Source organism: Microtus pennsylvanicus, chromosome 3 (assembly GCF_037038515.1).
Source record: "Microtus pennsylvanicus isolate mMicPen1 chromosome 3, mMicPen1.hap1, whole genome shotgun sequence".
Classification (NCBI taxonomy): Eukaryota; Metazoa; Chordata; class Mammalia; order Rodentia; family Cricetidae; genus Microtus; species Microtus pennsylvanicus.
This window is the reverse complement of record NC_134581.1, coordinates 709,442-736,157: the sequence shown is the minus strand read 5'-3', so window position 1 is coordinate 736,157 and position 26,716 is coordinate 709,442. Positions and strand designations below refer to the sequence as shown.

Below are 26,716 nucleotides of genomic sequence, written 5' to 3'. Positions count from 1 at the left end.
CCAAACAAATACTAACTTGCCTTCTGCACAACTTTTAAGACTCGGCTATGAAAAATGATGTCAAAATTTAGGAATATTTTTGAATAAAAAGATACTGAATGCTGTGGATAGTACCTTGTGAGGTGGTGCACGGGGCAGGGGGGCTGATACCAGCCCTTGTGAGGTGGTGCACGGGGCAGGGGAGCTGATACCAGCCCTTGTGAGGTGGTGCACGGGGCAGGGGAGCTGATCCCAGCCCTTGTGAGGTGGTGCACGGGGCAGGGGGGCTGATCCCAGCCCTTGTGAGGTGGTGCACGGGGCAGGGGAGCTGACACCAGCCCTTGTGAGGTGGTGCACGGGGCAGGGGGGCTGATCCCAGCCCTTGTGAGGTGGTGCACGGGGCAGGGGGGCTGATACCAGCCCTTGTGAGGTGGTGCACGGGGCAGGGGAGCTGACACCAGCCCTTGTGAGGTGGTGCACGGGGCAGGGGAGCTGACACCAGCCCTTGTGAGGTAGTGCACGGGGCAGGGGGGCTGACACCAGCCCTTGTGAGGTGGTGCACGGGGCAGGGGAGCTGACACCAGCCCTTGTGAGGTGGTGCACGGGGCAGGGGAGCTGACACCAGCCCTTGTGAGGTAGTGCACGGGGCAGGGGGGCTGACACCAGCCCTTGTGAGGTAGTGCACGGGGCAGGGGAGCTGACACCAGCCCTTGTGAGGTGGTGCACGGGGCAGGGGAGCTGACACCAGCCCTTGTGAGGTGGTGCACGGGGCAGGGGAGCTGATCCCAGCCCTTGTGAGGTGGTGCACGGGGCAGGGGAGCTGACACCAGCCCTTGTGAGGTGGTGCACGGGGCAGGGGGGCTGATCCCAGCCCTTGTGAGGTGGTGCACGGGGCAGGGGGGCTGATCCCAGCCCTTGTGAGGTGGTGCACGGGGCAGGGGAGCTGACACCAGCCCTTGTGAGGTGGTGCACGGGGCAGGGGGGCTGACACCAGCCCTTGTGAGGTGGTGCACGGGGCAGGGGAGCTGATCCCAGCCCTTGTGAGGTGGTGCACGGGGCAGGGGAGCTGACACCAGCCCTTGTGAGGTGGTGCACGGGGCAGGGGAGCTGATCCCAGCCCTTGTGAGGTGGTGCACGGGGCAGGGGGGCTGATCCCAGCCCTTGTGAGGTGGTGCACGGGGCAGGGGAGCTGACACCAGCCCTTGTGAGGTGGTGCACGGGGCAGGGGAGCTGATCCCAGCCCTTGTGAGGTGGTGCACGGGGCAGGGGAGCTGATACCAGCCCTTGTGAGGTGGTGCACGGGGCAGGGGGGCTGACACCAGCCCTTGTGAGGTGGTGCACGGGGCAGGGGGGCTGACACCAGCCCTTGTGAGGTGGTGCACGGGGCAGGGGGGCTGACACCAGCCCTTGTGAGGTGGTGCACGGGGCAGGGGAGCTGACACCAGCCCTTGTGAGGTAGTGCACGGGGCAGGGGGGCTGATCCCAGCCCTTGTGAGGTGGTGCACGGGGCAGGGGAGCTGATCCCAGCCCTTGTGAGGTGGTGCACGGGGCAGGGGAGCTGATCCCAGCCCTTGTGAGGTGGTGCACGGGGCAGGGGAGCTGATCCCAGCCCTTGTGAGGTGGTGCACGGGGCAGGGGAGCTGATCCCAGCCCTTGCTGTGCTTTCCTAGAAGGAACATCAGTGCACTACAACCTCTGATGTGGTAGGAAGCCCAGAAGTGGCTTCCCTCCCTTGAGCAATCTTACTGGCCATTTGACTCTGCATGTGTTTCTCTATAGTTGAGACCAGCAGGTGCAGAGAAGTGTCAGCTCTTCAAAGAGAAAAACAATAGGTCTTTGCTCCGTGGATGTTGCTAACCTTCATAAACTCACCCAGCAGAGTTGTGTTAAATGCTGTTAAAATATATTATGATTTATATAGTTAAACATGCAACTTTAACTAAAATACTCATTCTGTAACGTATTTTATAGGTATTTTGATAATATCAGATTGGTCATAGAACTATGATTATTAGTTTCTTGTGTTAAAGAATTTAATCTCAATGATAATTATGTTTTTTCTCTGGTCTGAGAACTTATCACAGAGGCAACAAGTTCTTAGGGTCTCACAGCTGATGGTTTATCAAGCCTTGAAGAGTTGAGATCCCTGGTTTTAAACCTTAAGAGGTTCTTGTATTTTTTTCCTGTGGACGTACTAGTAAACTTTAGTGTGAAATTGTGCTGTACAACTAACAGTTAGATCTGGCGTCAACAATTGATGCATGATCTCTTTTTAATATCAACAGGTGACACTTGGACAGAAACTCTGGCGTATGTCCTCTTCTGGGGAGTTGCAAGCATTGGAACATTTTTTATTATTCTTTACAATGGCAAAGATTTTGTTGATGCTCCTAGATTGGTCCAGAAAGAAAAGATAGACTGAATTTGTGTTTGTGGAAAGCGGCTTGGCTTGGAAGATTCCATGATGCAGAACTGGAGTCTTTACTGACCTGCTTTCCACAGCAGTCCCAAGGTCTTCTCAAAGCTCCTCTTGTGGGCTGGGCTGGGTAATTACTGCTTTGATGATCTCTTTACTGTTGGGATGTTATATTTATAATTTGAAGCTATACTGTAATTCAAATGTAGCTTAAATTCAGCTCACAGATCAAAAGAAATCTATTCACTGTCAAGTTAATCAAAAGTTCACAGATAAGTAATATATTTTAAAATTTTAACTTCTTTCATTATTTAAGACAGTAAAATTATTTTTCTAGCTCTGTTTCATTATTGTCATTGTAAAGCAGCCACTGTTAGCAAGCATATTTTCCATATATCTTTGGACTTTTCTTAAAGGCTTAATAATACGCTAATCCTACTATGTTTATAGAATGTAATGTCTCTTACAGGTATCAAGTAGTTTGATAAGGAGTAATTTCACAGGAAGGAAGAGGAGAATGGGATCTAGAGCTGTTGGAAGTCTCTGGTAGCTGCCTCTTGGCTTTAGCAGCTTGAGCTGCCGTCATGCCCCTGCATGAAAAGTTCAGATGTATTTTATCTTTTTTAGAAGGTGTAAATGAAATCAAAGAATGTAAAGTCTGTCTCTTATGCTAAAGGTCCAAAGTTGCCTCTTTCTAGGAACCGCTCTATTGCGGAAAGTACACTAGACTGGCCAGCTGCTTCCTCTTCCTCCCATATCTGTGGGGACCCTTTTTTTTTTTTGTTACTCCTTGAGACATGCAGGCCTCAGAGAGTGTCTACTGCTAGATTTGATTCACACTGGGTAGCAACTGCTTTCCATGCATGGTACTCATGGTACTCACAGTCCTCCTGCTTTCTCACGCTGTCAATAAGTGTCTGAAAGTTCATGCTTCCGGGCAGCCGTCGTTCTCCAAATCAAGGACCAACTTTAATTTATGCATAAAACAGACTGAAATTGCGCTTCAGAAGCTGTGCATAGTTGTAATTGTAAGTCAGGTTATATATTAAAATTGTAATTATGAGGTTTAGATATTAGAACAGTATATAAGGTAGTATCATTGCACTATCTTAAAGCAATTCAGTTAAACACTGCTATGGTACATCAGTGTTTTGCTTAAAAATATGTAGAGTTTTTTTCTAATAGTACCTTATGTTGTCCTTAAATATTTCTAAAAGCGCCTTTAACATTACCTTTTTTCAACATTATCTTTTATAAACAATAAGAGTTATTGCTTTTAGAAACTCTGGGAAAATCCTGTGTAGTTTAAAATCAGTCATTAAAACTCACAGTAAGGTAAGTAAGTAGAGCCACCTGTTCCGACATGTAAATAAGCATATTTGTTCCAAAGGTGGAACGTTGAAGCCCAGCCCATGTCTACTATAATTATTATTCAGATGTCACTGGGCATTTCACAGTGAACACTTCATGTCAACAGCTACAGCAAACACCAAATCTGAACCACTAATGTGGCTACTTTGCAAGGACTAATGTCTTTGGGTTAGGCTGCAAGTGATCAATGTTTTAGAGCCCTGCAGTGATTTTGTTTAATTCATGTACTGTACATCCATATGCAAAAATAAAATGCCATATTCTTTCTTAACTACTGTTGGTGTTGTTTCTGTATTTTTATCAGAGGTGGTATTTTTTTTTTTATCTTAAAGCAGTGTTTGGTCATTATAGAAATACTAGTCATTATAAGTAAACAAGTAAACCAATAGCTTCTAAACTGTTTTCTAGTGATGATCACCTAAGACATTTTTATATCATTATTTTTTATAGATAAAAACTAAGACAACACTTAAAGTAATGATTATCTCTAAGTACTAAGGTCTCACTGTGAAATGGAAGCAAGTTTTCTATAGCAGCAAGATTCTCAAGGGTCACATTAAAAAATACAGAAAAAATTAAAAAAAAGTATCTCTACTTCCAAATTATAATTTGTTTCAAAGTGATAAAGGTTGCAGGGTGATAAGGAAGTATGGGTGGATAGGTGATACAGGTTGCAACTGATAAACAGGAAAATAGTACATATGGAAAGTATTTTCAGGACTGGGCATGTGGCTCTGTTGGTAGAGCACTTACCTAGTGTGCATGAAACTCTGGGCACAATCCCAGTACTCTAAAAGACCTGGCATGGTGACCCACACCTGCAATCCCAGCACGTCACCAAATGTGGTAGGTAGTTTAGTTAGTGAATGTATTCACTGTGAGAGAAGATAGGCCAGCTCTGAATGGCCGGCCTCACCATGTTAGTTAACCTATCACCGTAACAAGTTCCCACACTCTGGCTTGAAGTAGGCCATGATCGCTTGTATTGTCTCAGTTTCTCTGCCTCAGGGCATTCCACAAAGCCACAGTTAATTAAGATTCTACTGAAAGCAGGCAGGATCCACTTTCAAGATGACTGTCACTGTTGGCAAAATTGAATTTGTCCCATGCTTGTTGAATTGAACATCCATACTGACTCTGGACTGAAAGCCATTCATGCTGTGGAATATCTTCTAGTACACAGTAATTTGTCATTCAAATTGGTTTACCACAATACTGATAGACCAGTAGCCATGCAGGAGTATAGGTGGGGCAACCAAACCAATGATCATGGGAAAGAGAAGAGCAGGGTCAGGAGTTGTCAGCCAGATGCAGAGGGAGCAGGAGATGAACATGCCGTGCTCGTAAAGGTGCTACCACGTGGCAGAGCGTAAATAAGGAATGTGGGTTGACTTAAAATGTAAGAGCTAGTTAGTAATAAGCCTGAGTTATTGACCAAACATTTAAAATTCATATTCAGCCTCTGAATGGCTATTTGGGAATTGACAGGTGGGAGAGAAATGTCCAATTAAATTTTACATCATAGTCAACAATATTGAGTCTGCAATCAAGATGGAAGTGTTGCCAGGAAAAAGGTGAGCTGATGTAATGCTGCCTGGCAGGTAAGCGAGAGACTGGTTAAAAAGGTTGTTTTTTGTTTGCTACGTGCTGTTGGCCTTGATTTGCATGGCTAAGATGCTCATCACTGAGATGAGCAGTAGTGCACCCACCCCCAGATAGATTTTTATTTTGTGTGATGTGCTTCCTATGCCTGCCAAGTGCCTACAGAGGCTAAAAGAATGTGCTGGAGCACCTGGAGTTAGAGACAGCTGTGGGTACTGGGAACTGAACCTATCCATTGCAGGAAGAGCAAGTACCGTTACCCACTGAGTCATCTGTCCAGCTCTAGCTTCCTTTTGTGTGTGATTGTGTATATATGTGCGTGGACCTTAGGTGTGTACAGCTGGAGGCCAGAGAAGGGTGAGAGGTACCTGCTACCACCTGCTTTCTTCCTCTGAGACAGGGTCTCACTGGAGTGACAGTCTCATGCATGGCCGCTGGGATCCAGTGTCTGCTCCTCATGCTTGCACAGCAAGTGCTGTGACTCATTGAGCGATTGCTCCACCCCTCTCCCCTATTTATATAGTTCTCGTTGAAGACAGTGTCTCACTATATAGCCCAGATTGTCTCTAAACCTAAGATCCTCTTGCCTCCTAAGTGCTGGGATTTAAAGCCTGTTCCAGCATACCTGATTTTTCTTTCACCTTTTTGTTGTTGTTGGTTGCTTTAAATTTATAAATTTTGCTTATGTGTATTTATGGATCCTTTGAACTCAGTCTTCATTATCAGTGGTTATATCTGGAATCCATGTCAGCTAGTGCCCACTGATGGAAAAAAAAAATCTGATTTGGTTTTATTGTGTCACATACTGTGCTTTCTAGATTTGCATCCTCTACTTTTTGAATTGTTTCATCTACAGCTCATTATTTTCCTCCTCTTCTACCACCAAGGAGCAAGAGTCAAGTCGCATGTAAGGTGATAACCGTTAGACTAAACGAAATGGATTTATCAATACATTCAAACTGCTAAAAGAAAGAAATCTGCCAGTCAAGAACACCACATCCAGCAAAGTTACACTTCAGTGATGAAGCAGAGGAAATTAATCACCATTAGAAGATCTTTCAGGAAATACTGAAAGGTCAGGTGTCTGTAATCCAAGCTCTGGACAGGGTGAAGTCAGGACTGTTTCAACCCAGTGTAGCATTGATTGCTCCTTGAGACTCATTCGTACCCCCTCTGCCATCCTGAGGCAGTGGGTGCATAGGGCCCCAGGAATGCCATGTCATGAGGGCAGGCCGAGCCTCCAGGGAACTGTCCCCTCATTCCCTTCCCCATGCTTTTATGTCAGCGTGGTGAAGCCTAAGATGAACAGGTGCAGACCAAACCTGGAGTCCATAAATACCAAGACTCCATCACAACAACAACAGGAAAGCAAATGATAGAGGTAAATTTGTAAGCCAGGGTCTCATTACTGTAATGGTGGCATGTAAACATTTGATATTTCTAGAACGAAAGCTAAAGGTCGAAATGATGAAAAGTATGAGTTGAATATGTAACACAAAAGGGTCTAAATTCTGGCAACAAAAGGATACATTGTGGAAGATTAAAAAGTCTGTAGTATTTATGGCCAAAGTTAGGTTTCTGTCAGCATGATACAGAGAATTAAATTTTCTTTGCAGATTCAGGAAGCAGAAAGTAAAGTAACTGAGGAACATCTACCTTAGGAAGGAGCCGTAGAACAGCGATTGCTCATAGTAAGTCCGTGAGAGGTCTGCTCAGGCCATAGGAAAGCTTGCTCTGCTCTTGAAGTGGCGCGTGACGAAAGTCCCCAGGGCTACCAGAGGGATGCACATGGTAGAGGAGGCGACCAGAAGCCCAATGACGGCAAGTGCGTATGTGGGGTAGTTCTTGGTAACCACGTGACCCTGCAAGAGCGACAGGAGAACCTTCTCTTGTTTTAAGACTCCAGTCTCCATCCCAGGAAAGGAAGAGAAACGGTGTGAGTTGTATTTCGGTTGACCATGAAATATCCACCCCTCCTTCCCCAGACTCGGGTGCCCACCTTCTCTAGCTGTGCAATTCGACTTTGAACGGCTCTGGAGCTAACTGGGGAAGTGGGTTATTCGGTCTCTGGAGGCTTCCACTCCATTCTCTGGCCATTTGGGAGTGAAGAAAACCCACTCTGCTGCACATTCTGGTTGCTGTGACTCTGAAACTGACCCAAGTCTTTTTCCTCCCTGCATTATGCCAGGATTTTGTTGGGTATTATAACGTGGGTGAGAATGTGCCTGTAGACCAGCACTTCATGTGACAATAAGTCTGCACCATACCACCCTCACCTTTGAGAGCCATTTCAACATCTAAAGCTCCTTGAAGGAAGAGCCAGCATCTCTACAGTGGTGTTCTCCCCATGCAGCATGGCTAACCACTCACAGCCCCGTTCTGCTGTACTATCTGAGCATCTGTGAAACATCTCGATGAAGTTCCTGTGACCTCTCCACACCACAGCAATGGTTCCCTGTGTTCTGAAGTGACCGTGGGTTCTGCCCTATTCCCCAGCCCTGCAGGAATGTCAGGTACCTGACTGGCATCCCAGGCTTGGTACTGTAGCGGTCCTGTGATGATATAGTCACTCAGGTAGAAGATAAAGAGGCCGATGATGAGCAGTGGACTCACAAATGCCCACATGGCCTTCCAGTACCAGTTGAGGGAGCGGCCAGTCATGGCCTGAAGGTCATTTTCAAATCTATTTGGACCACAAGGAGAGAACATAGGCTTATTCATGCTCTGGCTGGAGGGAGTCCAGTTCACATGCCCTCTCTCCTTAGGAAGATGCTGTCCTGGTTATTAATGATATGCGAACATGTCCCCGGACCCATCTGATCCTTTCCTTGGTGAGGTGTTGAGTTGAAGGGAAAAGGGCTGAGGCTCCCTGCCATTAAAGAATGGTCATGGGACATTTCCCTGGTGTGGGCTTTCAGAGGTCCCCAGGTGTGGACCAGAGGCTACTTCCCAAAGAAGAAGGGAGCAGGGTACATCGGGGAGGGAAATGCCAGTCCTCTCAGTCCACAGGGCTAGGGTGGCTGACAATTCTCGTATCTAAAATGGGCATGCCCACTGAGGAAAGATGATTTTCTTACGAGCGTGGCCCTGCAGCGTCTCGGCCCCATGTAGAAGTCAGGGTCTGTGGTCTCCTTACCTCTTCAGCCCATATATGTAGCACACAGCTATGGTCTCCACCAGCACAATGAGCAGCAGGGACAGGGTGGCTGCATAGTCATTGAATATGTCAAACCAGTAGTTCCCAGACTCCATGGTGAACACCATACCAATGGCACAGTTGATGAGGCACACCAGACCTGGAACGCAAGATCACTGCTCATCTCTCTGAGTCTCCCTGTCTCCCATCCCATGCTGTATGCCAGCAGGAGCCACAGGTTCCTAGACACAACACTTTGGAGGGTAGGTTCGACCATAGGAGCTGTAGGAGCTGCTCGGTAGGAGATGTCAGCTCAAGGAAAAAACAGTTGGTGGCATTTCATACCAGTTTGGGCTGCAGAGACCCAGTCCCAGAGAGGATGTCAAGTGCTGAGTAAAGAGAGTAGCTTCCAGTGGGTAGTTAGAACATGAAGACTAGATGGGGCCTTGTTTTGCCCATCCTGGATGTGGAATTACGGAATTATCGGAGGCTGGCTACAGGGTACTCATGACCCCTTGTTGGTTAGGATGACAGTGAAGGTATTGAATAGGCATCGTGGCAAAGGCTAGTTCCTTTGCTAACAGCTTCACAGTCAAAATGCAAGAAGTGTGTGCTTTTATAATGGTGTATCAGACAGGATCAGGGGCCGACAACAGCATAGTGCAGTTCACTGACAGGTTTTAAGTGTCAACAGCAGCCCCAGATTGTCCTTTCCCATGACTTTCAGGAACAGAGAGAAAATCTAGTAGCATTAGCAGTAGGAACAGGGTGATCTGGTTGGGTGTTTATTGCCTGGAGAGTATATGGAAGGAGCTCCTCCCGGTGTGGGAACAGGTCATATGCATTAAAACAAACCAGATGTGGGCTCTCAAAGCCTGGAGACCTATGAGTGCAGGCTGGAGAGTTGTCACCTTTTCCCAAGGGTAGGCTGACTGCCTCATTTCCCTGGGATGTGGTGAGTTCTCAGTCCAGCTCCCAGAACTGAGTATCATACTGTAGCTGGAGCACAGCTAGACTCCGACAGCCCTTCTGGAGTTGCCTCAGAAACACATGGCTCCTGCTGAAGCCCCTCCACTGGTTGTCTTGCGTTTCCCCACCCGCCCATGCCCTGCCTCCACTGCCTGGTGTCCTGACCTGAAATGGCTTCCCTGGGCAGGTAGCTGGAGATGACCTTGATGTCCGTCAGAGGGGTGAGGATGGCCACTGTATTTCCAAGCATGCTTCCCATACCCAGCACCAGCAGCATGAAGAAGTAGAGCACTGACCACAGCTGGGGCACATCCATGTATTTAATAGCCTCAGTGAAGACGATGAAGGCCAGGCCTGTGCCCTGGACAGCCTGCAAGTGGTAAAATGATACCAGTTACATGCCTTGATAGCCTCTTTACACATGTTCAATGTTGGGACCTTGGAGCTGGTCACATAATGATTCTGTTTCCTTTACCTCAGAGCCCAGGTTTGGAGGCTCACCTGGACTGAAGAGAACAAACACATGAACACACACACACACACACTCAATGTGATGAACTTTCTGTCAGTACTGAACCCTGCATTCCCCTTCCTGTTCCAATTTATATTTTAGATAAAATATTACAAAGTCAAGAACATCTGGATCTTTGTTTCCAGTGCCAGGACTGAGGAAATGTGGGGATACCTGGCAGGGTTGCCTGGTGGTCACATCCTGTGTTGGTAATCTGGTACAGAAGCTGAGCCTACTTTTTTTAAAAAAAAATTATTTATATTTTATGTGTGAGTGCTGCGTGTGTGCTTTGCATGTATACCTGCATGCCAGAAGAGGGCATCATATAATAAATTTACATTTTTATGTGTACACACATTGAACATTGCACTCAAATACTCTAGGCCCAGAGATATTAAAAAAAGAGGAAAAATTGAATGGGATTTTAGATAATTTCGTGTGAACTTATCCATACTAATAATAGTGGAAAATAGAGTAAATACTTGTGAGCTATTATTTATTGATGGAGGAAGGTCATTGGTTAAATAAAAAGAAACTGCTTGGCCCTCATTGGTTAGAAGATAGGTGGGAGGAGTAAACAGAACAGAACGCTGGGAGGAAGAGGAAGTGAGCTCAGACTCCACAGCTCTCCTCTCGGGAGCAGACACCTCAGAGAGACGCCATGCTCCCCGCTCCCTGGAAGATGCACGCGATGAAGCTCCGACCCAGGATGGACTTAGGCTAGAATCTTCCCGGTAAGACCGGTGCTACACAGATGATAAGAAATGGGCTAGTCCAGGTGCGAGAGTTAGCCTAGAAGAGGCTAGATAGAAATGGGCCAAGCAGTGTTTAAAAGAATACAGTGTCCGTGTAATTATTTCAGGTAAAGCTAGCTGTGCGGGTGGCCGGGTGCCGGAATGTAGCCCCGCCACTCCTATTACTACAATTTATGGACAATTTACATTGGTATAGCTTGGACTTCTCCTTCCTGTGTTCCTGTTTCGTGAGTTTGCCCTTATAATAATAAATAAAATATAAATTGTTTATCTTGGACTTAAAAAAAAAAGAGGGCATCAGATCCTATTATAAATGGTTGTGAGTCACCGTGTGGCTGCTGGGAATTACACTCAGAACTTCTGGAAGAATAGCCAGTACTCTTAACCTGAGCCATCTCCCTAACCCTGAGTCTACTAGCTGTGCTTAAAGTCAAATCCCTTTTGACACCAGTAAAGGGTTTGGAGTGGGCGAGTTTAGACTAGCCACAGGACTACTAGAAATTAAGCCATGAACTCATAAGGGTTTACAAAGCCACAGAAAGGTGCGGCATTGTCAGCAAGAATGACAAATATTTAGAACGTCCCTCTTCAAGGATGACATATGTTTGTCATTCAGACATGCTATGGATGGTTTGTTGGTTAGGTTTTTTGAGACGAGGTTTCTCTGTGTAACAGCCCTGGCTTCCCTGGAACTCACTCTGTAGACCAGGTTGTCCTCGAACTCACAGAGATCCACCTGTCTCTGCCTCCCAAGCGCTGGGATTACAGGTGTGAGCCACCACTGCTGACTGGACTGAATTCTTAATGTTGAAACTTCTACTCTCAAAGTGACTGTATTTCAGACAAAGCGTGTAGGGAGTCACTAAAGTAAGGCTTAAAAGGTGGCCTCCTAGTCAGTGCTATCACTGATCCTGGAAGCAAAGTTTCACCAGAAGCCAGTCTTCAGAAGTATGAGAAATACCTGTTGGTTTCGCCACCAATCTCTGAGGTTTTTTTTATAGGAACCTGATGGACTGATATAATACAGATCAGCTTGATGGCATACAGATGGTGCCGATCATAAGGACGCACACAACTGTAAATAATAAAATATAGTAAAAGTTGTTTTGTGTGTCGTTCTTACTATTGTCGCGGTTTCTGAAAATGAGGGGACCTTTTTCACCCAGTTGGGATTTTCCCAGGGTCCTAAGAGGCTGGACACTCAGAATCATTAAAGACTGGCCCAAGGCAGTAGCATGTTTCATTGTCTCTTGCAAATGAAAATTAAAGATGCTCCCTTTATTAAGAATTATTTTAGAGGACCGGGCGTGGTGTCTCATGACTTTAATTTCATTATCCAAAGGAGGCAGAGAGGCAGGCAGATCAAGGCCAGCCTGGTCTACAGAGCAAGCTCTAGAATGGCCAGAGCTACACAGAGAAACCTTGAAACCCTGTCTCCAAAAACCAAAACTATAGGAAAGTGAGAAAATATGAAAAACTGAGAGAAATCCCAAGAGTGGGAAGGGTTTCCAAGAGGAAAATGTTGAATTTCTTTTGTCCAGTCTTTTTATAGCACAATGGCAGAGGATGAATAAAGACTCTGTTGAGATTATTTAATTCTCTGGGCTATCATGGATCCACATACTATGTGCATGTCCTCCTGGCCCAATCAGGGAGACACAGACACAGTTCATCTAGTACCCATGCAGCTAGGGATGGTTCAAGCCCCTGTATGTCCATCTGTGGCTCCAGCTCTGTTACTGACCTTGACTTTCTATTAGTCATTAGCTGGTATTGCTACCTTAGACTTTGCAGGTGTCTCAAGTGCTGTTAATTAGACCAAGTATTCTCATATTTACATGACCAACTTTTATCTTTACCATGGCAGAGAATTAACTACCACAGTTTCACCTAGGTGGAATCCTGTCAGGAAAAACCTTCTATCTACACTTGTAACTTAGTTTTAATTAGTTAAATTTAATTTAATTCTTTAATGAAGCAAGAATTTATGAAAGAACAACAGTGTGTTACCTATGTTCCTCAAGGACTTTGGAGGGGGCAGCCTATCTGCTATCACTGACTCGGAGCCTTTCCCCCTTATCTGTCTACCTTGGTTATCTCATACCCTCCCATAAGCTCTCCTCTTCATCTTAGTGCTCCAGGCTTTGCTGTCTTGATCCTAATCTTCATTTTAACCCTAGCCTCTGTTCTCACTACAACACGTGCAGCAAACTTGCTGCCTTCAGAGAGCTAACTCCTGTGTCCTGTGTCACGCCAGTCTTTCTATCAGGGTCAGAGGTAAAGGAGTCCTCTAGAATAGTCTCTCATTTTCCTGCTTAAGGTCACTATTATAATAGCTATGTATAAAGTGTTAAAGAAAAAGTCATAAATAACAAAACTGGTATCTCGAAATGCATATTATTGAAAGGAAAATAGTGTTGTAAATGACAATGTGAAATTGATAAAATATCCAAGTTAAACATATTAGAATGGTCTCTAGCCCAGTTGTTAATATTGTTCCCCTCTGAAACCTCTTGAGCTGGGACTCTATGGTCCACATTGATATCAGCACTATTTGTCTTTACAGCTCCTACTGGGATGGTCCACTGAGCCCCACTTTCAAAGTTCAGCCATTTTCTTAGTCCAAAGTCCCACACTCTTCCGCATTCCTCAAATAAACAACAAAAAACAAGCATGGCCAGTCCTGTTACAACAATAGCATACTCTGGAGTACCAAAAGTCTTTGTTACTTTCCTATTGTGACAAGACACCCTGACCAAGGCAACTTATAAAAGAAAGCATTTAGTTTGGAGCTTTACAGTTCCAGAGGGTTAGAATCCATGACTCCTTTGGCAGGGGGCATGGCTGCAGGCAGGTAGGCATGTGCTGGGGCAGTAGCTGACATCTCAATGCAGAAGCATTTAGCAGACAGAAAACTGGGGATGGCATAGGGTTTTGAAACCTCAAAGCCTGCCCCGAGTGGCACACCTCCTCCAACAAGGCCACACCTCCTCAAGCAGTTCTACCAACTGGAGCCAATCATCCAAATATGTGAGGCTACTGGGGCCATTCTTATTCTAACTACCATAATATGAATATTTTGTTTGTTCTATTTTTTTATGGAAACTACTGTGTTGGTTACTTATCAATGTGAGTAAAATCGCCAACAAAACAACTGAACTAAGGGAAGGTTTACTTTGCCTCACAGATCGGAAGGGTTCACAGGGTATGGCTCTCGGGCAGAACATGTCTTTGGAGCATTTCCTCTGTTTCCTGACATAAAAGGAAAGAAAGGGGAATACAGAATGAATGATAATGGCCCCCAGATGCTCATATATTTCAATGCCTGGTCTCCAGTTTGTGGAATTGTTTGTGAAGAATTGGGAGATGTGGCCTCATGGGAGGAGGTGTGTCACTAGGAGTGGACTTTGAGGTTTCAAAATCTCATGCCATTCCCAGTTAGTGCTCTCTCTGTCTCTCTCTGCCTTGTGCCTGTGCTTCAGAATGGAAGCTCTCAGCTATGACTCCCCTGCCATGCCTGCCTGCCACTATGCTTCCTGCCATTATAATTAGACTCTTTTGGCACCAGGAACCTTATTTATAAATTTCCTTGGTCATGGTGTCTCATCACAGCAAGAGAAAATTAACTAAGACACATAACAAATAAGGAAATTCATAAGAATTGAAACTTCTAACCTGATTCATATAAAACTTTTTCTTTTGCAATAAAAAGTGACAGAAATAGGAGGAAACCACTATTTAGAAGAGATAGGAAATAATTAGGCAGTCTTAATCTAATAAAAAATAGTCTAAGATATTCCTGAAAAAAATATAGTTGGATAATATGAAATACCTAATGTGATGAGAATATTTTTTTTTAAAAAAAGCCTTTTAGACATGTATTAATAGCTTAACCAAGAACTCCAATACACCCAAGATTGCACCCAATAACCAGAACCTAATGACATCACTTAAGATAACCAGACACACAACTAGAACCCCACAATGCCCACTGGACAGTATATAAGCAAAGACCAAGAGCAATGCAGTGTTCTGTGCATCTTTAGGACTGCTAGAGACACTGGAGAGATGCTATCTTGGTCTGCCCTGTAACTGGAGAGTCTTCCCCAGGATCCTGACCCTTGAACTAGAGGCCACAATGAGACTAGACCCATATTTTTGGCTAAGATATATTGCATAGGTGAGCCGCCTTGAGGAGGATAGTCAGGAACTTAGAATGTGAACTTGGTGTGACAACCTTCAGCATAATAAAATGTAACTTTTGTTAAACCAAATACAAGTACCTACTTTCTTGCTCGTGACACCTAACTAAATGAGAAAAAACTCTTCAATCAAAAGCCACAAGTCAAATAATATTAAGCCCGCCCTCAGTTAGATCACAGAATTAATGCAGTTCTAATAAAAATCTCTTATGAATCCCTTAAGGAATTTTACCCCCGTTGAAACTTGTGGAGGTGATGCTGAATGTAAAGTAAAAATAAACAAAAGTCCCTAGTGTAACAGAGATAAGTCTATGGAAAATAAGAATGATTTGAATGACAGACCTTTCTTTAAGTCTTTAGTAAGAGGGATAGGTATATTTATGTGGAAAGATAATATATTACAGAATAAGTGAGCTTCCACACACATTATTTAGACATTTTCTCAAAATTAAACTGTTGGCTGAGAAAACTATCTTCCAGAACCACTGCTAAAATAGATGCCACTTAGCATTTATATGGTAACAAGATTCAAAATTCCTGCTATGTTTGAATAGGAAAATGTTGGGAAGGTAACATAGGAGACTTTGACTTTCATCTTGAACTTACTGTTCAAAAAAAAGTCTTGTCATGACATAAAGTCAGTCACACCGAACCTCATAAAAGAGAGAGTGGGAAGTACACTTGAATGCATTGGCACAGGGACCCACTTCCTAAATATAACCCCAGTAGCACAGACACTGAGAGAAATAATTAATAAATGGGACCTCCTGAAACTGAAAAGCTTCTGCAAAGCAAAGGACATGGTCAACAAAACAAAATGACAGCCTACAGAATGAGAAAAGATCTTCACCAACCCCACATCAGACAGAGGTCTGATCTCCAAAATATACAAAGAACTCAAAAAATTGGTCATCAAAAGAACAAATAATCCAATAAAAAAAATGGGAAAAAATGGAGTGTAGACCTAAACAGAAAACTCTCAACAGAGGAATCTAAGATGGCTGAAAGACACTTAAGGAAATGCTCAACATCCTTAGTCATCAAAGAAATGCAAATCAAAACAACACTGAGATTCCATCTTACACGTGTAAGAATGGCCAAGATCAAAAACACTGGTGACAACTTATGCTGGAGAGATTGTGGAGAAAAGGGAACACTCCTGCATTGCTGGTGGGAGTGCAAACTGGTACAACCCCTTTGAAGGTCAGTGTGGCGATTTCTCAGAAAATTAGGAAACAACCTTCCTCAAGACCCAGTAATACCACTTTTGGGTATATATCCAAAGGATGCTCAATCATGCCACAAGGACATATGCTCAACTATGTTTATAGCAGCATTGTTTGTCATAGCCAGAACCTGGAAACAACCTAAATGCCCCTTGACCAAAGAATGGATAAGGAAAATGTGGTACATTTGCACAATGGAGTACTACACAGCAGAAAAAAACAACAACATCTTGAATTTTGCAGGCAAATGAATGGAGCTAGAAAACATCATTATGAGTGAGGTAACCCAGACCCAGAAAGACAAATATCATAGGTATTCACTCATAAGTGGTTTTTAAACATAAAGGAAAGAAAACCAGCTGACAAACCACAATCCCAGAGAACCTAGACAACAATGAGGACCCTAAGAGAGACTTATATAGATCTAATCTACTTGGGAAGTAGAAAAAGACAAGATCTCCTGAGTAAATTGGGACTATGGGGACCATGGGAGAGAGTTGAAGGGGAGGGGAGAGGCAGGGAGGGGAGCAGAGAAAAATGTAGAGCTCAATAAAAATCAGTAAAAGAATGAAGTCTTGTCATGTTTCCCAGGGTGATCTCATATTAAACTTCTCCTACCTCAACCAACTATAGGAATCATGGGAATGCAATGCAACTCAATGAGGGCCATACATGTTTATATCTCCAAATGACAAAAAGTTTGTAGCATTTATTCGTGGTGTGTGTGTGTGTGTGTGTGTGTGTGTTACTTCTGTCTTTCCCAAGTTTTTGAAACTTCAAAAGAGATGAGGAAAAGGAGGGAAAAACTCAGACTCTAGGGGAGTTTTCCAATGAAAAAGATTCCTAATAGCAGCAGGGAGAGCAGGAGTCCAGTCTCTCTTATCCCTGTCGCAGGGAAAACAATCCAGTTTCCTGTCTTCACCGACTGTGTGGAGAGAGAGGCAGTCCCCACCCTTCCCAGGCCTCTTACCGTGTTCAGCTCTGATTCCAAGCTGCAGTTCCTAATGTGCGGGAACACGGCACTGTACTTGTTTGGGTAGGTAGATGCCAGGTAGTCCTTCACCTCCTCCAGGTTGTTGGCTGTCAGAAAGCCATCTTCAAGGTCAAAAGAATTGGTCAGCAGCAGAATCACCCTGCAGAGCAGACCATTATCTTGATTTTTATGACTAAGGAGCTACTGGTCCTAACAGCTCTGAGAATCTCAGTGAGGAGAGGGAGTGGATTAATAACCCTTTGTAGGGAAGGGCAGCTATGAATGTCTGTGCAGAAGCTTCACATCTGATCAGAGATGAGGACAAGAACCGTGACCCTATAGTGACGTTGTTTAATATCTGGGCCAGTAATGTATGATGAAACTGGATGTGGTGGTAAAGTAACATTGTACTTTAATATGGCTTGTGCCACTGAGTAACCAATTAATTAACCTTAGAATCACTTAAATTCATATCAATATACAAGTTATTTGAATATACATTGACTTTCGTTAATTTCAGTACTACTTTAGAGATGGCTACTTGTGTAATTGGCCACCCTACAGGAATCTTAGCATCTGAAAGATGGTCCTCAGATTTTTTTTTTTTTCGAGACAGGGTTTCTCTGTGGCTTTGGAGCCTGTCCTGGAACTAGCTCTTGAAGACCAGGCTGACCTCGAACTCACAGAGATCCGCCTGCCTCTGCCTCCCGAGTGCTGGAATTAAAGGTGTGCGCCACCACTGTCTGGCAGTCCTCTGGTTTGAGAGATGTCAAAGACAGTAAGCTGTAGTCTCTCGGACTTGACTAGAGAGATCTTGGTTACACTTGAGATGGGGAATGGGGCCAAAAAACCATTTTTTTCTGAATGCCCATTTCTGCTAAGTACAACAACCACTTTAAACTGCCTATTCCCTGCAAAGCAGGCCTTAACTTTTGAACCTCCAGTTACTAGTGCTGGTAGAAGGCAGTAATTATGTAGTTGAGGAAATGACTGACCCTCATACTATAGACCTCAACACTGGTGCCTTTAGTCCACTCCTTGACTTCTGGGAACCCAGTCCTTCCCAGTCACCCTTCCAGCTCAGAGCATCCCAAGGTAATGAGGGACAACTTAGACTCACTTGTTTAAGCAGTTTTCATAGTTGAAGGTGGCCTTGAAGCCATAGATGGAGAAGGTGACAATGCTGGCGAATATGGCGGTGGTACTGGTGACAATGGACACAATGATGGCGTGCTTCTGGCAGTTGGTGGCGGGATCACTGTAGCTGGCAAAGGCAATCAGGCCACCACTCCCTAAGCCCAGTGAGAAGAAGATCTGCGTGGCTGCATTGATCCAGGTCTTGGGGTTGATTAGCTGTTCCATCTAGAAGGTCAATAAGTATAAGGCTGAGGAATCCCAGGTCCTAATCCAAGACTGCCCCTCCCAGGAGTAGGCCCAGAGGTGGGGTGGGGGGGGGGAATTACCTCCCAACTTCCCCAGCTCTCTAGACCTGGTCTACGTGCAGTATATTTCTTGGCAGGTGAACATGACTGAACCTTAGGTAAGATTATCCAAGCATCCCAAGGGAATTTAAGAGTAAAGAAAGCACTGTTAATTATAGTCAAAGAACTATTAATGTATGTTTAAATCACTGTTAATGTTAGTAACTCTTATCATAGGTGTTTCCAGCCTGGCTATACTCTGATAAGCCATTGGTCAAAACAGCTTTATTCATCAACCAATCAAAGCAATACATATACAGAAGAACATCTCGCATCAGGTAGCAACACCCTCAGAACTTCTCCCCATACCTTGGGCGTGAACATGTATATCAGGCCATTGGTGGCTCCATGGAGTGTGAGGCCCTGAATCAGGTATATGATGAGCACAAAGTAGGGCATTGATGAAGTGAAATAGACCACCTGTGGGAACCCAGGAACGGAGTCAACCTCAATTTGTAGGAAGTAGCTATGCACCAGTATGCAAAAAATTCTCAAAATTATCAATATATATATATCATTTAAATGAAAATACTATTTTTACAGAATGCTTAATTTAAAACATATGAAATTAAATCAATATAAATGCTGTGAGCTCTTAAGGATTAATCGGTAAAAGAAAACCTCATTCAAGGTTTTTTTTATGAAGCTTAGTGCTGCCCTACCAGAGAACAGCACTGAAAGTGGAGGTTTCTCTCCCACCCACCAGTTCCTGAATAAACACTCAGAGGCTTAATATTAATTACAAACTGTTTGGTCTATTAGCTCAGACTTACTATTAATGATCTCTTACATCTTAAATTAACCCATTTCTATTAATCTACCTATTGTCACATGGATGTGGCATCAGCTCACATCTTGCTTCTCTGGCAGCTGTTGGCATCTCTCAGACTCCGCCTTCTTTCTCCTGTACCTTTGCTTGGATTTCTTGCCTGGCTCTATTCTGCCTGGCTATTGGTCAAATCAGGTTCTTTATTAATCAATGGTAATAAAACATATCCACAGCATACAGAGAGGCACATATCATAGCACACTAACTTGGAAATAGAGCAAAGCACCTGCTTACATCACCAGGAAGATGGATCATAGCATAGTCTTTGGGTCAAATGTTTTAGGAGTTTGCCCACCGCTGGTAACATCTGGAAAAAGCACTAAAATTCTTTTACAGGGCCTGAAAGTTTTCAGGACAGGTTTATCAACTCTAATATGAAAGTAAATAAAGCCAGGAGGCTATGAGGAAGGATTCTTAGGTATGACTGCTTGATTGTCACTGTCAGAAATGATACCAGAAACAAAAAGGACCCGGAAACTTGTCACGTAGGTCTGCCTAGTAGCTATGTTCAGTCTGGGATTAAGGTGTCCCCTGTTGTTAGTCCCTGTGCTCCTTGTGCTCAGGGGCTCTAGTCTCAAAACATTTTGGATAACCCTCCCCATATTTGCCTTTAAAAATTTCCCCTCAGCCTCTGTGAATAATCCTTAGTCTACTATGGCATCCATTTCTCCAAGGCTCTCTGCAAATACTATAGTTTATTGTGGCATCATGCTTGTTTCCTCTGTGCTATAATAAAACATCTTAAGCAAAAGCAACTTGGGGGAGGAAAGGGTTTATTTATTTATTTTTTTTAATTTTTCTTTTTATTTATTTTTTTTAAATTTATTTATTTATTAAGGATTTCTGCCTCCTCCCCGCCACCGCCTCCCATTTCCCTCCCCCTCCCCCGATCAAGTCCCTCTCCCTCATCAGCTCGAACAGCAATCAGGGTTCCCTGACCTGTGGGAAGTCCAAGGACCGCCCACCTCCATCCAGGTTTAGTAAGGTGAGCATCCAAACTGCCTAGGCTCCCCCAAAGCCAGTACGTGCAGTAGGATCAAAAACCCATAGCCATTGTTCTTGAGTTCTCAGTAGTCCTCATTGTCCGCTATGTTCAGCAAGTCCGGTTTTATCCCATGCTTTTTCAGACCCAGGCCAGTTGGCCTTGGTGAATTCCCGATAGAACATCCCCATTGTCTCAGTGTGTGGGTGTACCTCTCGCGGTCCTGAGTTCCTTGCTAGTGCTCCCTCTCCTTCTGCTCCTGATTTGGACTTTGAGATTTCTGTCCGGTGCTCCAATGTGGGTCTCTGTCTCTGTCTCCTTTCATCGCCTGATGAAGGTTAATATTCAGGAGGATGCCTATATGTTTGTCTTTGGATTCACCTTCTTATTTAGCTTCTCTAGGACCGCAAATTAATCAATGCCCTTTATTTATGGCTAGAAACCAAATATGAGTGAGTACATCCCATGTTCTTCTTTTTGGGTCTGGCTTACCTCACTCAGGATAGTGTTTTCTATTTTCATCCATTTGTACGCAAAATTTAAGAAGTCCTTGTTTTTTACTGCTGAGTAATACTCTAATATGTATATATTCCATACTTTCTTCATCCATTCTTCCATTGAAGGGTATCTAGGTTGTTTCCAGGTTCTGGCTATTACAAACAATGCTGCTATGAACATAGTTGAGCATATACTTTTGTTGTATGATAGGGCCTCTCTTGGGTATATTCCCAAGAGTGGTATTGCTGGGTCCAGGGGTAGGTTGATCCCGAATTTCCTGAGAAACCGCCACACTGCTTTCCAGAGTGGTTGCACAAGTTTGCATTCCCACCAGCAATGGATGAGTGTACCCCTTTCTCCACAACCTCTCCAGCAAAGGCTATCATTGGTGTTTTTTATTTTAGGAAAGGGTTTATTCAGCTGATGCTCCTAGGTCATGGTGCAACACTGAAGAAAGTTAGGGCAGGCACACAAGAAGGAATTTAAAGCAGAAGTAAATAAGAAATATTGTTGTATGGTTTGTTCACAGGATCATGATTAGCTAGTTTTGTTATTATACCTATTTTTATTGTTTTTATTGAGCTATACATTTTTCTGCATTCCCCTCTTTCCCTCCCCTGGCCCTTCTACCCTCTTTTGTGACCCCAAGCTCCAATTTACTCAGGAGATCTTGTCTTTTTCTCCATCCTATGTACATCCATGTATGTCTCTTTTAGGGTCCTCTTGGTTGTCTAGGTTCTCTGGGGTTGTAGATTGTAGGCTGGTTTTTCTTTGCTTTATGTCTAAAAGCTACTTATGAGTGAGTAAATATTTGTCTTTCTGGGTCTAGGTTACCTCACTCAATATATTTTTCTAGATCCATCCATTTACCTGCAAATTTCAAGGTGTCATTAATTTTTACTGCTGTGTAGTACTCCATTGTGTAAATGTACATTTTCTTTGTAATATGGGACTATCTACCCAGGGAATGGTGCCATTCACAGTGGATTGGACCCTTAACATCAATAATAATAAGGCCATCATCAGCTATAATGTTATATAAATTAGAGATTTTGGACACTAACATGTTTATAAATTGATGATAAAATAATCAAGTGAATAAACTTGATTCAAAATGAACATAATAATCAAGGAAATCCCCTACAGAGATGCCCAAAGGCCAGTCTGATCTGGGAAACCCCTCAACTGTGACTTTCTTTTTAGGTGACTCTGGGCTGTGCCAAGTTGACAGTTCACGCTAACTAGGAGAAGCACTTTTCTCTCTAGGCCCTCTGTGAATACTTGCAGAACTCACTAAGGCACCCATCTGTCCACGGCCAAATCCATCCAGGCACAGCCCAATGAGGCTCCCCAGCCTACCTTGCCAGTTGACTCGGTGCCTCTCAGGATGCACAGATACACCATCAGCCAGGCCAGGGTGAGGCACAGTGCTGGCTCCCACTGCACTCCTCCGTTCTCCTGGATGGATGGTGAAATGTTGAGTGTTTTCCTGTACCAGAAGTACTGAGTTGACGAAGCCTTTTCACACTCCTCATCATAGCCTGTGCGGTTACCATTCAATGGGCAGACAGACCACGGCAGGGGATCCTTTGGAATGAAGTGAGGATCAACAGAGAGGTAAGGGGAAGGTCGAGGGTTTGGTGGGATGATGGGATACAGCCTTGGTAGTGATCTTGGGGGAGAGGAATCTGGTCCCTCAAGGGCAAATGGCTGCATCCTTTGAGACTGACAAGGACTTGAGTCTTCAGGGGGATTGGATGGCATGGAGGATGACTAGTTTGGTTTGGACGTTGAACATTCCCAAAGATCCATACCCAGAAGTTGTGCCCTTGGATGAGGAGGTGCTGTGGATATTAAGGAGATGGGGCCAAGTAAGAAGTCATTGGGGTGAACTTTCTAAGAAGCTAAGGGGAATCCTGTCTCTTACTTTCTATTCTGGTTTCATTATCGCTGCTTCCTCCTATTTAGGACATGATGTTCTGCTAAATTTCATTTTTTACTAGAGGCCAAGTTATGAATTAATAAATCTTTCCTCTTTATAAGTTGGTGCCTACGATATCTTGATCTAGTAAAGCTGACAAGAGTTGCTTCTTCCTGAAATTTTACATGTGGTTTTTGAGGATTACTGCACTCTCTAGTGGGCCTAGAAGACTCTGTTACTAGCATCTGGATTGTGACCAGAACAGCTACAATAAAAGGACACTGATGCAACATCATTACAGCAGCCAAACCAGTGCTTAAACGCCACTGCTGGGATGGTCAGAACTTGTTAATGATAGGGCTGAAGAGATGGCTCAGCAGTCAGGAACACTGGCTGTCTTCCAGGTGACCTAGGTTCAATTATTAGAACCCACATAGCACCCACACTATACTAACAATTATTTATAACTCCAGTTCCAGGAGATCTGATGCCATTTTCTGATCTCCACAGGTACTATACTAATGTAGTACACAGACATAGATGCAAATAAACACCCATAGACAAAATATTTTAACTGAAAAATACTTGTCAATGACTCATGGTTTCTCTCCTTTCAGTCAACTTGGAGCAAACCAGAGAACGCAACAGTTAAACAGTTAGCTCAGTTCCAACTTCCCCAAGCCAACTCACAATTAGGACACCCTTAAAAGTACAGATGGATGCTTCATCCCATGGGTGTGGAACAAGAAGGAGGTTAAGTCCAGTGCCTTGAAGCTACTGAGTCTCTCAAGTGAGAGACCCTGGCACCAGTGACTTCTTCTGAGCAGTCATTAGCAGTACCCGAGTTTGGCAGTTAAGGCTCCTTTACCCTGTAAGGTGGGAACAATGAAACCCTCTTCTGCTTTTCATGGTTTTAACTGGTTTCTTTGGAACTTAAAAACAAATGAACTTAAATGTTGTCAGTGATTATAACCTAAGGCCAACTGCTCAAAGAGGTAAAAAAGGGAACTGAGGGAAAGAATAAATCTGACCAGAGTTGTGGGTGGTGTGGGAGTAACCCTGCTCTAAGGAAAGTGCCTTGTTGCCCAGGTCAGATTTATAGGACAAAAGTGTTCCACTAATAGAAACAAATAGGACAAACTCTTGGTTTCAAGGCCACATTTCACAGGACATAGCTCAGGGCCCAGTGGCATTATCTAGTGATAGTAGCAAGGCTACTCTACGAAACATCAGAAGCCAGGTCTGTACTCTAGAGTACTCATCCCCTGAGATCCTAGCTCCAAGCAGGTCTTGCTAGTGGATGTGAGAGCCATTTTGCAGGTCTGATCTGGATGTTCCCACAGACAGCTACCAACTGCCTCCATCCCCTTTGCTTTTAGAGTGGTTTCTCTCCCTTTAGTGTGGTACATCAGAATCAGAAGTTCTATGAATGATTGGAAGTACTCCTTCCCCTCAAGTTCCCTTCAGGTTATAACCCACAGACTTCTCCATTCTTCCCAGAGGAATCCTCTCCCCTTATTGTTCCTGGTGTGACCAGGCCTCTGCTCACCTGGAAGGAGTGGAAGAGGTACCAGACAGTCCAGGTGTTGATGACATTGTAATACACAGAGACCAAGAAGGAGACCACCAAGCTAGCAATGCCTGAAAGAAATAAGAAGGCCGTGCTGAGAACCAGATATGGTAGCCTGACCTATAAGCATCCCTCGGAGAGACATGATGGGACCACCCAGGGCAGGAATACTTCCCCTCCAGGTCTTTTTCTTAATATGACCTCACATTTGTGACCTGATTCCAAGGCTTCTTTCCCCAACTCTCATGCATTTTTAACATCTAAGGCCCTGGACTCCATGCTCAATATGTGTCTTAGGCGGCGTTCTATTGCTGTAAAAAGGTCCTGACCATGGCAACTCTTATAAAAGAAAGCATTTAATTGTGGCTTGTGTACAGTTTCAGAGGTTTAGCCCGTCATTGTCATGGGATGTTCCCACAGACAGCTACCAACTGCCCCCATCCCCTTTGCTTTTAGAGTGGTTTCTCTCCCAGGTGCTGGTGGTCATGTCAGAGGAGCAACCCTTGAATTCAGGAGTTCAGCACCAGATCGCAAGACACTGATAGACTGATAGGTGAATCTCAGACAGGCAAGGCCCTGAGGACTTCAGCTTTAGAATGTCTCTTGCTACTGTGCTGTGCCTTTACATGTTTGCTGCTGCCATTTTTCTATGGTATCTGACATGGTGTGAATGGGTGTGGGGACCCCCACTGCTTTTAATGTAGTGTGATTGTCTCGTGGAAATATCCCATTCTATTAGGCATTTTTACCTGTGGATTATTATGAAGATGATTTCCTCTTAGGCTGTACTATTTAGCTGAAGCAATGATTTTATTCAACAATAGAGTTAGTTTAAATAGAATTTTGATGATTAAGGGTTTTTAAATATAATAAGGGATTATGATAGAGGTTAGTTTATTAGGAAAATTAATATAGGCAGGATAATATAGTGTTGCCCCCACCATTGATAAAGCAGGGGCGGCAGATAGAAAAATAAGAACAAGGAAGTGTCATACAGCGAGGACTTATGATTTCTCTTGAGTCATATAGACTGTGGCTTAGGTCACAGTTTTAAGGAAAACAATTGAGTCCTAGAATCTAGGCTAGCTCAAGTTTTTAATCTTGATGTTGGGAGATGTGTTCATGGCTTTTGGTGTGCATCATAGCTAAAACAAAGCTTTAAATAATGACTTAAGGTTAGGTTAATGTGTATTTGTTAATGGCTTGGGGAACAATATAAAGTTTAGAAAGGCACACTTTTGATAGTTGACAGAGATTCATTGAGGCCTGGGAACAAAAGCCATGGCAACCTGGCTATTGTGAGCTGATGTACCTTTCTTGCTAGGATGGGTTAGTGATCAAAGGTGATCATTCCTTGTACCCATTTCTGCCCTCGGTTTCCAGATATAAAAAACCGTTGATGAATGGGTATGCACCCTGAGGATTTAAAGTAGAGCTGACTATTTTTTACATATAAAAGTTTTAGATTTGTGATTCTTTAAGACATTTTATATGATTACTTTTTAAGATAAATAAAGTGATTGATCTTTTTTTTGGTAACTGCAAAATGCAACCTGCCAGTAAAAGAACTGGCTGAGAAAATTGCTTATACACTGTTAATTTATAACAAGTTGCTTGGATATGAATGTATATGGGTCCTTGGAGATAACTTTTCACCTGTAGTACATAAAATGTTCAATTATGTAAAATATATTAAAAAGATGTTATTTTTTACTTGTATTCATTGTGATCATTCACTTTAAAATAGAATGTAACCACATTGTAATTTTTATATTGCTTGAAAGATACTATTAGGGTATATAAGCTAATAGGGAAAATAAAGACACAGAAGGGATACACCTAGATCGAGGTAAAGAAAATAAAGAAAACAGATGATAGAGACCCTAAAGGTGTGTAGGTAGGGATATGTGTGTATATGTGTGTGTGTGTGTGTATACAAGCATGTGCACATGCATTTCTCTTTTTTGCCAGCCCCAGAGAATTAAGTTTTACTTCACAGATAGAAAAGTCAAGCTGAGTGATTAGTCTGCTGACTCCACAGCTCCCCTTCAGTTCCTGAGCTGCTGAAGGCTAGTTCCCACAGCAGCATTCAGGACTGTTGCTGACCTTGGTCCTGGTGGGAGTATGTGGGTACTGGTACCACCACCACCGGGAAATCTGGCCAGTAAGTGGTGTCAGTGCTCCTTGGGGACTCAGTTGCCTGCCTTCCTATTATACAGAGCTGACCCCTCCTCTCTCCTGAACAATTGCGCCCCTTTCTGGATTGGGAAGGTACCCGGAATAACTGTGGCCATT

General features: G+C 43.8%; 2 protein-coding genes across 3 annotated transcripts in view; one reads left to right on the top strand and one right to left on the bottom strand.

Moving 5' to 3' along the window:
- Sacm1l (SAC1 like phosphatidylinositide phosphatase) overlaps positions 1 to 4,037 on the top strand; it is a 57,737-nt gene extending 53,700 nt beyond the window's left edge. Inside the window, exon 20 of the mRNA XM_075964027.1 lies at positions 2,265 to 4,037. Coding sequence (XP_075820142.1) covers positions 2,265 to 2,401 — 137 coding nt within the window. The 3' untranslated portion in view covers positions 2,402 to 4,037. The remainder of the gene's footprint in view (positions 1 to 2,264) is intronic.
- A 3,039-nt stretch (positions 4,038 to 7,076) lies between these two features.
- Positions 7,077 to 26,716, bottom strand: part of LOC142845393 (sodium- and chloride-dependent transporter XTRP3A-like) — a 29,213-nt gene continuing 9,573 nt past the window's right edge. For both annotated transcript variants that reach the window (XM_075964026.1, XM_075964025.1), the window contains exons 3-11: positions 24,401 to 24,492; positions 22,290 to 22,517; positions 18,931 to 19,041; positions 18,261 to 18,502; positions 17,138 to 17,300; positions 9,639 to 9,843; positions 8,505 to 8,664; positions 7,886 to 8,051; positions 7,077 to 7,230 (exon numbers count right to left, since the gene is read on the bottom strand). In XM_075964026.1, the coding sequence (XP_075820141.1) occupies positions 7,081 to 7,230; positions 7,886 to 8,051; positions 8,505 to 8,664; positions 9,639 to 9,843; positions 17,138 to 17,300; positions 18,261 to 18,502; positions 18,931 to 19,041; positions 22,290 to 22,517; positions 24,401 to 24,492 (1,517 nt within the window). In that variant the 3' untranslated portion in view covers positions 7,077 to 7,080. The remainder of the gene's footprint in view (positions 7,231 to 7,885; positions 8,052 to 8,504; positions 8,665 to 9,638; positions 9,844 to 17,137; positions 17,301 to 18,260; positions 18,503 to 18,930; positions 19,042 to 22,289; positions 22,518 to 24,400; positions 24,493 to 26,716) is intronic.